The sequence below is a fragment of the Stomoxys calcitrans genome, chromosome 4 (assembly GCF_963082655.1).
Source record: "Stomoxys calcitrans chromosome 4, idStoCalc2.1, whole genome shotgun sequence".
Classification (NCBI taxonomy): domain Eukaryota; kingdom Metazoa; phylum Arthropoda; class Insecta; order Diptera; family Muscidae; genus Stomoxys; species Stomoxys calcitrans.
This window is the reverse complement of record NC_081555.1, coordinates 42997487-43011315: the sequence shown is the minus strand read 5'-3', so window position 1 is coordinate 43011315 and position 13829 is coordinate 42997487. Positions and strand designations below refer to the sequence as shown.

The following is a 13829-nucleotide window of genomic DNA, read 5'->3' as shown; positions in this document are numbered from 1 at the left end:
GCATTACTTTTTTTGGCTGTGCTTCTGTCACCGCCTATTCTTTTGCTTAGTTACACATGAACGCATGCTACACATAAAAGCAACGTGCTTTACAAATTATATCTTTCCCCCTCGCCATTTCTGAATTTTGCCCTATTGTCATTTCAAGTTTTTTGTTGGGTGCTCTCTTTGATATTTCGCCCTGTTGAGAGTGATATTCTTAATGCTCTTCGCCTTAAGGCAATTTTGTTTCTATTTTTTTCGTACTCTCTCTTTGTATTTCGCTGAGAGTTATGTTATTCATTGCGCCTTAAGATTATGTTCCAGTTTTCGTTCACTCTCTTCAGTTCTGCTCCTACCAATGAGAGCGCATTTTATATTTCCACTTATTTTATAACAAGCATTACATTTTCCAGTCTGTTACATTCTTCTTGAGAATAGTTGAGAGTTTAACATTTTTGGACTGCGGGGAATTTACTTGCTATTAATGGTTTTAGTTCCGATTCCACTTGTTTCAACCTCTCTTCAGCTCACAGCAGTACCATTTTTTTTTTTTTTTTGCTATTAATCCGCCTGGTCATCTGCATTCGAGAAGATACAATCTGTGGATTAGATTTATTTACGTTGCATCCATGGGATACATTTGTATATATTTTACATGGCATATTTATAACTGATGTTTTCATTAAGTTTATAAAGTTTTCGTTTACACTGCTATATAATTGATATTTTTCCAATTTTAATTTTAAGGAGAAAAGAGACAAATGAAGTAAATATATAAGTAAATATATACATACATATATTGATATTAATTTCTGCTTGAATTCCTCTCGTCTTTTATGTATCTCTGGTTTCTACGATCGACGATCAGATTGTGTTATTGGTTCTCCGACTGGCTTCATTATTTAATTTGATTGATACTTTATTTTCGAGACTACTCTCTTCCTACAATGACTTCCCTTTCCAATTTTATTTTGATTTCTGATGCGTTGATAGAGTTCAATGCAGATATTTGTGGCGAGACCCTATCCTCTTCAACAGTTCACTCTTTGGAGGTACACAAAGAGGAGTTAAGAAATCTATGGCTACGTGTTAGGCCAGTTTATGAGTCCAGTATGAGCGAGGTCTCAAGATCTGACGAAAATGCAAAGGTTGATATTGAGACGTTGAAAGCTCGATACCAGACTGCATACCAGACATATGTTTCCAGTATTTCTAGGATCTGCGAGCAGATTGAGCTCAAGAGGGCAATTTCAACAGCATCTTCCGCTCCAGTGGTGCAGAATTCCGACATAGGTCTCCATTCTAACGTTCATTTACCCCCTTGCGACATTGAGGCATTCTCCGGTGATTATTCCAGTTGGCCGTCATTTCGTGATTTATTCACCGCTCTTTATGTTCGGAATGCACGATTGTCTTCCGTGGAGAAGTTGTTTCACCTTAATAATAAGACTCGCGGTGAAGCACTGGAAATTGTTCGAAAGGCTCCACTTACGAATGAGGGGTTTGATGTCGCATGGGGGGCTTTACGAGCAAGATTTGAGAATAAGAGGCTGCTTATAAATACCCAGCTAAGGATTCTCTTTAGTCTTGAAAACGCTTCTGTCGAATCCAGTGATTCTATTAAGAGACTTCGAAGCGCCATTAATGGGGTTATATCTGCATTGAGGCTGTATGACGTTGATATTTCAAGTTGGGATCCTGTATTTGTGTATCATTGCAGCACGAGACTCTCAGAGACTACACTGTCACTGTGGGAACATTCGTTGCAGGATAAGAGGGAGATCCCCTCTTGGAATGAACTTGATTCATTTTTGACCAGCCGCTTTCAGACTTTAGAGACAGTATCCGATTTTAATAGGTCATTACCGTCCGCTAGTTCGAATGATAAGCCCAAGAATCAGGCCAAGAGTAACATTCCGAAACGTGTGGGCTCATATCAGAATAGTTTGGCTCCTCCAGTTTGCAAGCTTTGCCCAGATGAACGTCACACTATTCGATTGTGTCCACGCTTTATTTCTATGAATTATTCTGATCGATTGTCGTGTATAAAAAAGTACAAATTGAGCTTAAATTGCTTCTCGAAGGCTCATGGGGTTAGGGATTGCAAGAGTGCTTATAACTGTGGTGAGTGTCAGAGAAGACACAACACTCTTCTTCATAGAGATGTGCCTGAGCCGGTCCAAAATGCCCCTCCAGCCGAGGATCCCACCGTGGGGGACAATACATTGCAGGTTCAGTCTTGTGCCGCGACTCGCATTAACATGGTTCTCTTGGGAACGGTGGTAGTTAATATTGTCTATAATGACGAGATTTTCCCTGCACGGGCCTTGATAGATTCGGGTTCCGAGGCATCCTTCATCTCTGAGAAACTTTTTAATCAATTACGGTTACCCTCTAAATTCGCTTCCACCAAGATATTTGGTTTGAATGGGACTACTTCGGCTCAATCCAAAAGAATGTGTTCGTTGACCATCGGATCTCGATTTGATGCCGAGGTAGTCATTGAGGCAACGGCCATAGTTATTCCACATCTCACATCGGCTTTGCCCACTTTTGGTGTTGAACGGGGAATATTTTCATCACTTCCCGATTTGCGACTTGCTGACCCGGAGTTTTACAAGACCTCACATATAGATATGTTACTGGGTGCTGACTTGATTCCGTTTATCATGCTGGGTGGAGTTCGGCGTAACGTATGCGATTCACTTATAGCTCAGGAGACGGTGTTCGGATGGATTTTGACTGGCCCGGTCAAGTTGTCTCCGATTAGCTCCTTTAACGCCCGTGTCTCCTTTTTCAATGGGGCTTCCTTGGATAGGCAGATATCTAGGTTTTGGGAGGTGGAAGACCTTCCCAGACATAGAGAGATGAGTCCAGACGATTTCATATGCGAAGAGAATTACAAGAATACGACTAGAAGGGACTCCTCCGGACGTTATATTGTATCTCTTCCATTCAGAGAGGGGTTCCCCCACTCCCTTGGCTTGGGACACTCCCGAAAGTTGGCGGTAGCCCAGTTTCTTCGGAGTGAGAAGCGTCTTCTTGGAACGCCCGATGTTAAGGCTCAGTATGACGCTGTTGTTAATGAGTATCTTGAGCTGGGACATATGAGGGAGGTATGCCAGGATCCGGAATTAGGTTATTACCTTCCTCACCACGCGGTGTTTCGTCCAGAGAGTTCGTCTACGAAGATCCGAGTAGTGTTTAACGCTTCAAGCCCGACTAGCAATGGACGAAGCTTGAATGACGTTTTGCTCAGTGGGCCATCCTTGCAGCTCGATTTGACCCTGTTACTCCTACAGTGGCGTTTCTTCCGCTATGTTTTTAACTGTGACATCGAAAAGATGTACCGCCAAATTCTGGTGGATAATGAACACACACGCTTTCATAGGATTGTCTTTCGTGACTCGCCCTTGAATGCCATTAGAGAATACGAATTGAAGACAGTCACGTTTGGGGTCAATTGTGCTCCATATCTTGCGATACGCACGCTCCTGCAATTGGCTGAAGATGTGGGTGAGATCTATCCTATAGCCAGCCACATTTTGAGGACATGCATGTATGTCGATGACGTTTTGGCTGGCGCTCACGATATTGAGGAGGCTATGGAGGCTCAACGTCAACTGATAGGGGCACTTGAATCCGCAAAATTCTCCCTAAGAAAATGGACTTCGAATTCCGCTACCTTCCTACGAAACATTCCGAAGGAGCATCTTTTGAACGGAGACTTTCTTCAACTCGAGGATAGAAGCACTGCGAAGACTTTGGGAGTGCGCTGGAATGCCAAGTCCGATTCTTTTTATTTTTCCGTTGAGAGATTGAGTATTCCTTCCCATCCCACTAAACGGCAGGTCCTTTCGGAAATATCGAAGCTTTTCGACCCTGCGGGGTGGTTGTGTCCTTTTATTGTTTTGGCCAAGTTACTAATGCGGGACATTTGGGTTTCAGGAATTGACTGGGACGATAAGTTGTCCCCTTCACTTCTCGCGAAATGGCAGGACTTTTCCAATAATTATCCAAGTATAGAGCAGATTGTGATTCCACGTTGGATAGACTATTCTCCGGAGTTTGATGTCCAAATTCATGGGTTTTCCGACGCTTCCGAGAAAGCGTATGCCGCTGTGGTTTACATTCGTGTTGAATCACCATCCGGTGTGGTAACGACACATCTTCTGACGGCAAAATCTCGTGTATCTCCTCTCAAGACATTGTCGATTCCTAGATTGGAGCTTTGTGGGGCCGTTCTACTCGCTGAGACAATTTCTTCACTTGCAGGTCATATTCCAATTCAAGACTTTAAAGTCTTCTGCTGGACTGATTCGATGATAGTCCTTGCCTGGCTCAAGAAGCCGGCATTTCATTGGAAGACTTTTATTGCCAACCGAGTTTCGAAAATTTCTGAGCTTGTAAGTGTAGAGTATTGGTCTCATGTTGAATCCGGACAAAACCCAGCGGATATCGCCTCCCGCGGTTCAATCCCTTTGGATCTAATTCCCTCAGATTTATGGTGGTTTGGGCCTCCATGGTTAGTGACCTCGGCTAGTCTGTGGCCTCTTGAGTCTACTTTTTCCATAGACGAAGACATGCTGGAGGCAAAGGCTGTCGCATGTAACTTTTCTTATTTTCAAGACTACGATGACTTATTAGCGAGATTTTCTTCATTTCATCGAGCTTTGAGAGTATTTACTTATGTATTTCGTTTTATATGCCGTACCAGGAGACAGACAACCTTTCAATCCGAACAGCTGGCTTTAGATTCTCGTGAGGTTAAACTTACACAAAACAAACTTATTTTGCTTTCTCAAAAGCTGGTATATCCGGAGGAATACAGATGCTTATCAAGAAAGGAAGTCATTAAAACGTCCAGTTCTCTATCCAACCTCAATCCATTTTTGGACACAAATGGCGTTTTAAGAGTTTGTGGTCGTCTTTCAAATTCGGGGAGTCTTTCTTATAACGAAAGATATCCTATCATCCTCCCATATAGTTGCACATTCTCTCGGTTATTACTGAAGTTTATTCATACCATTACTTTACACGGGCCGAATAGTTTAATGCTTCGTACGCTAAGGCTTTGTTTTTGGGTTCCTAGAGCAAAGAACCTCATTAAGACAGTAATTCATCAGTGCAAGATTTGCGCGATTTCCAAACAAAAATTGCAGGAGCAGTTAATGGCCGCACTTCCTCCTGAAAGGACAACCTTTTCACGTCCATTCACTTATACGGGCCTCGATTTCGCGGGACCGTTTGATATTAAGACTTATACTTGCAGATCCTGCATAATAACAAAAGGTTATGTTTGTGTGTTCGTGTGCTTCTCCACACGAGCTATTCATTTAGAAGCCACGAGCACTCTGTCCACCCCTGCCTTTTTGGCAAGTTTCCATAGATTCGTATCTCGTCGAGGTTGTCCACGATCACTATACTCTGACAACGGCAAAACATTTATTGGTGCCTCTAGAGAGTTAGCGAGGAATTTTCTGCAAGAGTCCCGAAGGTCTATATTATACCAATTTGCTCACCAGGAAATCGTTTGGCATTTTATTCCTCCCGGATCCCCACATATGGGTGGATTATGGGAAGCGGGAGTTAAGAGCTTCAAAGCCCATTTCCGAAAAATGGCTGGAAGTCACAAATATACTTACGAGGAGTTTTCCACTATTTTATCCAGAATAGAGGCTTGTTTGAATTCAAGACCCATTTCGCCAATGTCTGAAGATCCGAATGACCTATTGGCTCTCACTCCTGGTCATTTTTTAGTTGGAGGACCAATCCTATCCATTGCTGAAAACTCTGAATCCGAAACCAACTTATCCATTTTAAACCGTTGGCGTCGAGTAAAGGCAATTTCCCAGCAATTCAGCACTCGTTGGAAACATGAGTACTTAAAAGAGCTCCACAAAAGACAAAAATGGCAAAACCCCCAAAAGAATATTGACGTAGGTGCTCTGGTTGTTGTTAGGGACGAAGCTCTGGCTCCTACCGAATGGAGATTAGGACGAGTCTCAAAGATTTACAAAGGCAAAGATGGTTTAGTCCGGGTGGCAGATGTTATCACTCAAAGGGGTACTATTACGCGGCCTTTGGTAAAACTTGTTCTACTTCCTTAATTACCCTATATTTTACATTCATGACCTTTCGCGTATCACATCATGTATTCATATTTCAGAATGCCGTCTACGAAAAAAAGATTAACAGAACCCACAAAAGATCGAATAATTGATAATAATTTTTTATGTCGCGTATGTAAAGGAAAGCATGCTCTTCGAGACTGTCGCAATTTTTTAAGTAAACCGGTTGATGGGCGAATGCGTTTGGTTTTACTTCACGGTTACTGTCCCAATTGTTTGGCCCATAAGCATTCTGCAGGCTCTTGTTTTACCAAAAAGGGCTGCAAAACCTGCGGAAGTAATCATCATACATTACTTCATATAAACGGTGAGCAAAGATCTCCGAAAGCCAGTAAGATTAAAGGAAGATCTGCTAATAAGAAAAATGATACCAGCAAGTCAGTCATTCCAAAGTCAGTTTCCATAACTTCAATAACGACACCAAATGGGGTTGCACTTTTCCCAACGACTGTGGTTACTGTTCAAGCCGAAGCAAACCAGACCCACGTAAGAGCTGTACTGGACACCTGTAGCTCCGTAAGCAAAATTTCTATGTCATTGGTAGAGGAATTGAAACTACCCACTATAAAATTTGGAAATGACACTATCTGTTCGGTTGTTATTCGATCTCGAAAATCTCCTTACGTTACTATTGAGGCAACCATGGAAGTCAACAATCGGATGTCTTTGAAGATCCCAGCCAGAGAAGTGAATTCTGCGATTAGGACTAGGCTGAATAACATTGTATTGGCAGACCCAAATTTTTTTAAGCCTAGCTCAGTGGCTATTGTCTTTGGGGCAGATTTATATTCAAAAATTGTTTTACCTGGATTGATTCCAAGCCATGATGGCTTACCAGTAGCAATGAACACTATCTTCGGGTGGGTTTTATCTGGGTCGTGCAATACCTCTGATGCATCATAATTTTTGTCTTTCTGTTACGAAATCGGCAAAGCCAATTTACACAATCTTGCTCCAAACCGAAATAAGATAGTTTCTCGATTTTTTAGAATCTTAAGACTTTATCACTACAATTTGGAACTAATTGTATGCAAACGTATCACATATTTTATAATTTGAATTAAATAGAATAAGAATTGTACTACATATGAATTTCTTAGATTAACTTTAAAATGAATTCCTTAAAAAAAAATTTTGCAATCCTTGCAAAGTGGGCCGGAAATGTTTATGTCAGAATGTTAACGCCATCTGCATGTGAAATGGTGTTATCAACATTTTGACCCGTTTATCTATAAAATAGAAGTTAGCTGCAATTCTTGAAATGTCAAGAATCTTTTCCGAAACAAGCATATCCAAGGCTTTAAATAAGATTGGATGCGCAATTAACTTCTTCTTGTTATCCCAACCTTCGATGAACTAACTCTGTTCGTTTAGACTAAGCTCTATAAATCCGTCCACCAAAGCAGTTTTGTTATTTATTGGTAAGAAAACATAAAATCCAAATAAAAGTATATTTGCTATTTCTGCAAATTTATTCCAATTGTGTATGTTTCTATTTCTTTCCAAAACGGCAACGAGGAATTTGCGGTCATATTCTGTGCCTAAAATTCACCAACAATTCGTCTTTCAGAGGGCCTAACTACACCATCCTAGGATTAATTCCAACCTTCAATACAGTCCACCATACCGAATTTGTTCATGTTTTTGGTCCTTCGAGCCGGATATGAACCAGCGACCTATGGATACGAATTCAAAATGCATGCATAGAGGGAAAGACAGGATCATAAAATGATTCTGAGCGCCTTATAGAGGCTCAAGAAGCAAAATCGGGCGATCAGTTTATATGGGAGCTGTATCAAGCTATAAATCGATTTAGACCATATGAGATACGTATGTCGAAGGTCATGAGAGAATCCGTTGTACAAAATTTCTACCAAATCGGATGAGAAATGCGCCCTCTAGAGGCTCAAGAAGTCAAGACCACAGATATTGCAGCTATATCAGGTTATGTACCGATTTGCGCCATACTTAGCACAGATATTGGAAGTCATAACAGAACATCTCATGCAAAATTTCAGCCAAATCGGATGAGAATTGCGCGCTTTATTGGCGCAAAAAGTCAAGATGCAAGATCGGTTTATATGACAGCTATACCAGATTATGAACAGGTTCGTATCATACCTAAATTTTTTCGTTTGATTTTTGGAATACAAAAAATTGCCAACTTTTGACAAGCCCATTTTCCCCCAAAACATGACGGGAAAATTGTTTGTTACTGATTTCAGTCGTTTACTTTGCGCCAATCCCTATTTCCTATTGCGATACCTCTTTCCTAACTCGAGCTAGATTTTTTCTAGGGCAGCTCTATTCTTGGTTATATTTTTATCGTTAATGCGAACCTGGGCACACGGAGCAGCAGCAAGATCCGTTGCCATTGTTTAGCGTTCGAAGCCATTAACACAACTTCCAAAAGATATTTGCTCTTCAAAAGATATTCAGCTCTGACTTTATGATCTAATGCCATCGCCGATGTGTCAGTTCCTGCACCCAATAGCTATCACTATTTTCAAAAACAAAACAAAAAAACAGGTAAAAAGGCATTAAGTTCGGCCGGGCCGAACTTTGAATACCCACCATCTCGGGTATATATGTAAATCCCCTTTTATCAAAATCCGGTGAAAATTCCATACCTTATGTCCCATAGCAGTTATATCGAAATGTGATCCGATTTGGACCAAACACTAATAAGTACAAGTCACTGTTCAATTGTGTATAACAAAATATTAGTCTCTTTAGTAGCTATATCTAAAAATAAACCGATCTGAACCATATACAACATGGATGTAGAAAAGCCTAACATAAGTCAATGTGTCAAATTTCAGTTAAATCGGATTATAAATGCGCATTTTTGGGGCCAAGACAATCGAGATTTCGGTCTATATGGCAGCAATATGCAAATCTTGATCGATCTAGACCAAATTGCAGAAATATGTGGAGGGGCTTAACTTAACTCTTTGTCCCACTTTGTAGCATATAACGTTTGGACGAAATGGTGTTATGGTTTCAGAAGCGAGCGCACGTATATTGTCCGGCCTGTCAGCTCGTCGGAGGGGCAGGTTCAATGCTTCAATACGCCTTTCATGCCACATTAAATTATTTATTTCTATACGTGCTAGTTTCGATAGGAGCAGATATAGTTAAAAGTGAGAAAAGGGGCGAAAAGTTTAATGACGGAGTTCATATCGATAGACGAGTAGATGTTGACGTCTATCTTGCCCACCCAACCTGGTCATGAGTTGTAGATACCCGCTTAAACCGTTTGACTGCATGACACCCATATTCCCAGTGACCTAACTAACCAAGCTAACCTAAAACCAAACAGGAAAAGCAAAATTTAGTCTGAATCCATTAGAGTTTTATTCCACAAATCAATAACTAAGTATTTCGGAATCATTTTTATGAATTGGAGAAATTTTCATTTTTATTCTTAACATGGGCTAACATATTCTTATTTATCCTATTTATAGATATTTTAAATGATCTTAATAAATAAACGTACATAACGTAGATTATATTTCAAAAAAAAAATTACATTTAAATGACCCACATTAATGTGCAGTTCAAACTCATTTGCTTTGCGTAACAAACAGATGGAAACAAATTGAAAAAAAAAAAAAAACGCTGATGCCGATACCAAGCTAAAATTTAGATACTGAGAGAGTACTCACATATGTTGTTGCTGATTAACATGCTCCCACGACGAAAGGCCTTTCGATGAGTGCTGTTGATGCTAACATTGGAAGTCAAGAGAGTGATAAAAGTTAAAAGTGATCCGGCGGCAACAATGTTGCTAGGCTTCCGGCTGCGTTTGTTTCTGCAACACAATACGAGTTAGCTGCTGAATTCCACAAGATACTTGTTTCATTATATACATGTAACTAGAAGCAGAGTTCGACATTAGGGTGGATTGAAGAAAAAAAATTAAAAAAAAATCACACTAGAAAAATAATATGAAACCCTTGTTTAAATTGACTCACTTCTAGGCATGTTGATAATGAAACCAAATGGGGCAAAACAAAATAGAAATAAAAAGTAAAGCACATTAACATGATTGAATCAAAAGTCTAATTTTAACTTGAATCTTTAAATTTTTTTTGTACATGGTAAATATCAAAATGTTCAATTTATTTAATGAAACGCAGAAAGCAAGAAAATTTTAGGCTTTTGATTCAATTATAGACTAATCACTTAAACACTTAGTACTATATGTTCAACTTAGCTTAAACTTTGACACACTATGACACGTCCATTTCAATCTCCAGAAATTTTAGATGCTTTTGGACACTGCCACGTCAAATGATACAGTTGCCTAGAAACTTTAAAATACACTTGCCGGTTGGAATTTTTCTATTATCGGCCGTTTAATACACCAAGCAAACTTCCTTCAAGACAATTGGATTTTGGGGCACCAGCTTATTTCACTTTAAATTTCTATGGCCACAGTCTTCATTTCTTCCTCTCGGTTCAAATATAATAGTTCTTTCTTTTCTTGTAATTAAACTCTTGTTATCAAAAGCACATGGCAAATGCCCATTGCGTGGGTGCGATCAACTGGATGCGTATATCAAAATGATGGGAGACGACAACAGGTTTTTTTTTATTCCTTTTATGCTGTGTGGTGATCGGCCCGCACACCGACTGCAATGGGAGTGGGGACAGCAAAGGCAAGCCAAAGAGCAAATCAAACTCCCCAGTATTTTTATGATCGCCCTTTGATAAAAAAAATGTGGCTGGGGTGCTGGGTGCCAATCCTAATTGAAACCAAAAACAACAACGCGATTGCTAATATTGTTTCAATGAAATAAGAGATAACAAAACCAAAACTCACCGTTTATATTCGGTGGCACCCAAGCTCGATAATTCAGAAAAAAAAATGGATGATAATAAATCTGCAATTTCTTCCGATGGTGAAGGTGGATTTGAAATTGCCACAGCACGAAATTTATGTATTCGGCAGTCTCTAAATAAGTTAATTAAATTTTCTTAAAAAAAAAACAGTGGAAGGGGATATCCCTGGCACTTAAACTCACCAAAAAAAAAAATTGTAAAAAAAAATCAATTTTCGTGGCAGAAAAAAAAAATGCTACTTGCAATCAAAGCCAAATCTTTAATCTTTCCTAGGGTAGGATGAACGACAAAATGGCCGAGTAAGCATAAACTCTAGACTAAGAAGCCTTGGTATCGCCATGTCTCACCTCAAAACTTCCAAACGGTTAGAAAATCCATTAAAAGCCACAGGCAATAAGCGAGAAGCCACAATAAACTAAATAAAAATAACAAGATACTTTCCCTGCATAACCACATACAGATGGCGCTGGCAATACAATGCAGTATTGAAGACTATTTAATCAAAACCAAATGGTTAGAAATCAGATAATGCAAAAATGAATCCCAGTGGCAAGTGCACTTCTTACATTCCCCCCCGCCAAAATCAGACTTCGGGGAGGTAACACATGCCGGAAGCTGATCACACTTGCCAACATGCATTTACGTCAAATACAAAAGGTCTCTATGGTCGAATATCCTTGGCATGATAAGTACCGAGAAAATTGCCTCTTAGGTCTTCCAATTCGTAATATGAATTCCCTAATTTCCTCCTGACTCTAGCCCTAAGGAATGTTGGGGCCAGCTTGGCATTGTACCCTTGCTCGAAACTACTCTGCTTGAAATTCCTTCTGTAAACTTCTTGGCCTACGTGGTAAGAAACTTCCCTAGAGCGCAGGTTATAGGTCTTCTCGTTCCTGCAGAACTGTTTCTGGATATTCTCTGAAGCCTTCCTAGCCATGATATCCCTAGAGTCATTTCGGTCAAATCTAACAGAGCGGTCCTCAAGCATCTCGAGCTGCCTAAGAAGTGAATACGTTCCCCCATTCGTAACCATGTTCTGCCCGAAAGCCAAATAATATGGGGAGGTGCCTATTGCAGAATGCCTCGAAGATCGTAAAGAGCAACATATAGAACTAAGCAACTCGTCCCAGTTCTTCTGGTCGGGCTTGACATAAGATTTTATGGCCGCTATCACGGACCTATTCACCCTCTCCGATGCATTTGATTGAGGGGAGTGAATAGCCGTATAAACGTGATGTACCCCATACCGTTTCAACAATTGATTAAAAATCAAGGATTTAAATTGGGAGCCATTGTCCGAGACAATGGTTTCTGGCACGCCAAACGTGTGAAACAAATCGCCTTCGAGATATTTTACAACCACCTCTGCAGTAAACTTTTTAACAGGATGAAGAAAGGGAAATTTAGAGAAATGGTCTAGAGCAATAAAAATACCAATATTACCAGATCTAGATCTGGGGTAGGGACCAAGAAAATCGACGTATAGTTTTTGGAAGAATCTGCATGTATCTGGGGTCTTTCCCATTGGGGGTCGCAGTACCGTGTTTGGGTGCTTCATCGATTTGCACACCTCGCAGTTGTTTACATAATTCTTCACGTCCACAGCCAAATTGGGCCAAAAGAAAAACTGACGAATTCGGGCAAGAGTTTTGTTTATTCCACAATGTGATGATAGTGGATGATCATGGGCCTTCCCTAATACATCTGGTATCAGCTCTCGCGGTACCCAAAGTTTCCAGGCCAAGTCATCGTGAATCTGGTCGCCAGTGGCATGCTCTGTCCGTCTATATAAATAACCGTCTACAATTTTAATGTCGGGCAGTTGTTCCAAATTCCTCCCAATCTTGTCCAAAAGTTGTTGGTATTCAACAGACTTAAAATATGTGGAGTTTAGATCCACGAAAAAAACCAGTGTCATTTTCAATTTCAGACAGACTATTCAGACCTAGAGCGGACATGTCTTCCGTATTGGCTCTAGAAAGTGTATCCGGGACTATGTTAAGACTACCACGCCTATGCTGAATGTTGAATTTGTATCCCTGCAGTTTTAAAGCCCACCGAGCCAGCCTTGTGCTTAGATCTGTCTGGGACATCAGCCACTTCAATGACGCATGGTCAGTAATAATAGTGAACTCATGTCCTTCGACATAAGGTCTAAACTTTTTAACACTTAACATTGCTGCTAAGCATTCCTGTTCGGTAACTGAATAGTTGCGTTGGGCTTTGTTGAGTTTCTTCGACATAAAGGCGATAGGAACTTCTTCACCCTCCGCATTCTTCTGTACCAATACACTTCCTATACCTGTTGTGCTAGCATCACAGTGTATGAAAAACGGCTGCGAAAAATTCGGGCTGTGCAAAACAGGGGCTGAGTTCAGGTGAGACTTTAAAACCTCAAAAGCTTTTTGGGCTTCTTCGGTCCATACAAATTTCCTCCTTCCTTTCAACAAATCCGTTATAGGGGTAGTAATAGAGGCATAGTCCCTAATAAACTTCCTATACCATCCCGTCATACCTAAAAACCTGCGAACTTGCTTCACCGATCTCGGGGCAGGAAATTCAGTAATGGCGGACACTTTCTCCGGATCGGTTTGAATGACCCCATACCCAACCACATGGCCTAAATACTTAACCTCTGGGACACAAAAATGGCTTTTCTCTACGTTAATAGTCAGTCCAGATTCACGAATCCTTTTCGCCACACACCTCAGAACTTCCAGATGCCTTTCGAAAGATTCAGATATGACGAGAAGATCGTCGAGATAGACAAATACCTCTGCCCTTAATTCTGGAGGTATTACTTTGTCCATTAACCGGGACATTGTTTGGGGGGCGTTACACAACCCAAAGGGCATAACCTTAAAGTGG

The 13829-nt window shown here is 40.5% G+C and overlaps 1 protein-coding gene across 1 annotated transcript; it reads left to right on the top strand.

Annotated features, from left to right (window-relative positions):
• Positions 1-929: 929 nt before the first annotated feature.
• LOC131996905 (uncharacterized) lies at positions 930-6092 on the top strand. The gene is made up of 2 exons (XM_059367102.1): positions 930-4215; positions 5743-6092. Exons 1-2 carry the CDS (start codon positions 930-932, stop codon positions 6090-6092), a joined length of 3636 nt encoding a protein of 1211 aa, XP_059223085.1.
• Positions 6093-13829: the final 7737 nt, after the last annotated feature.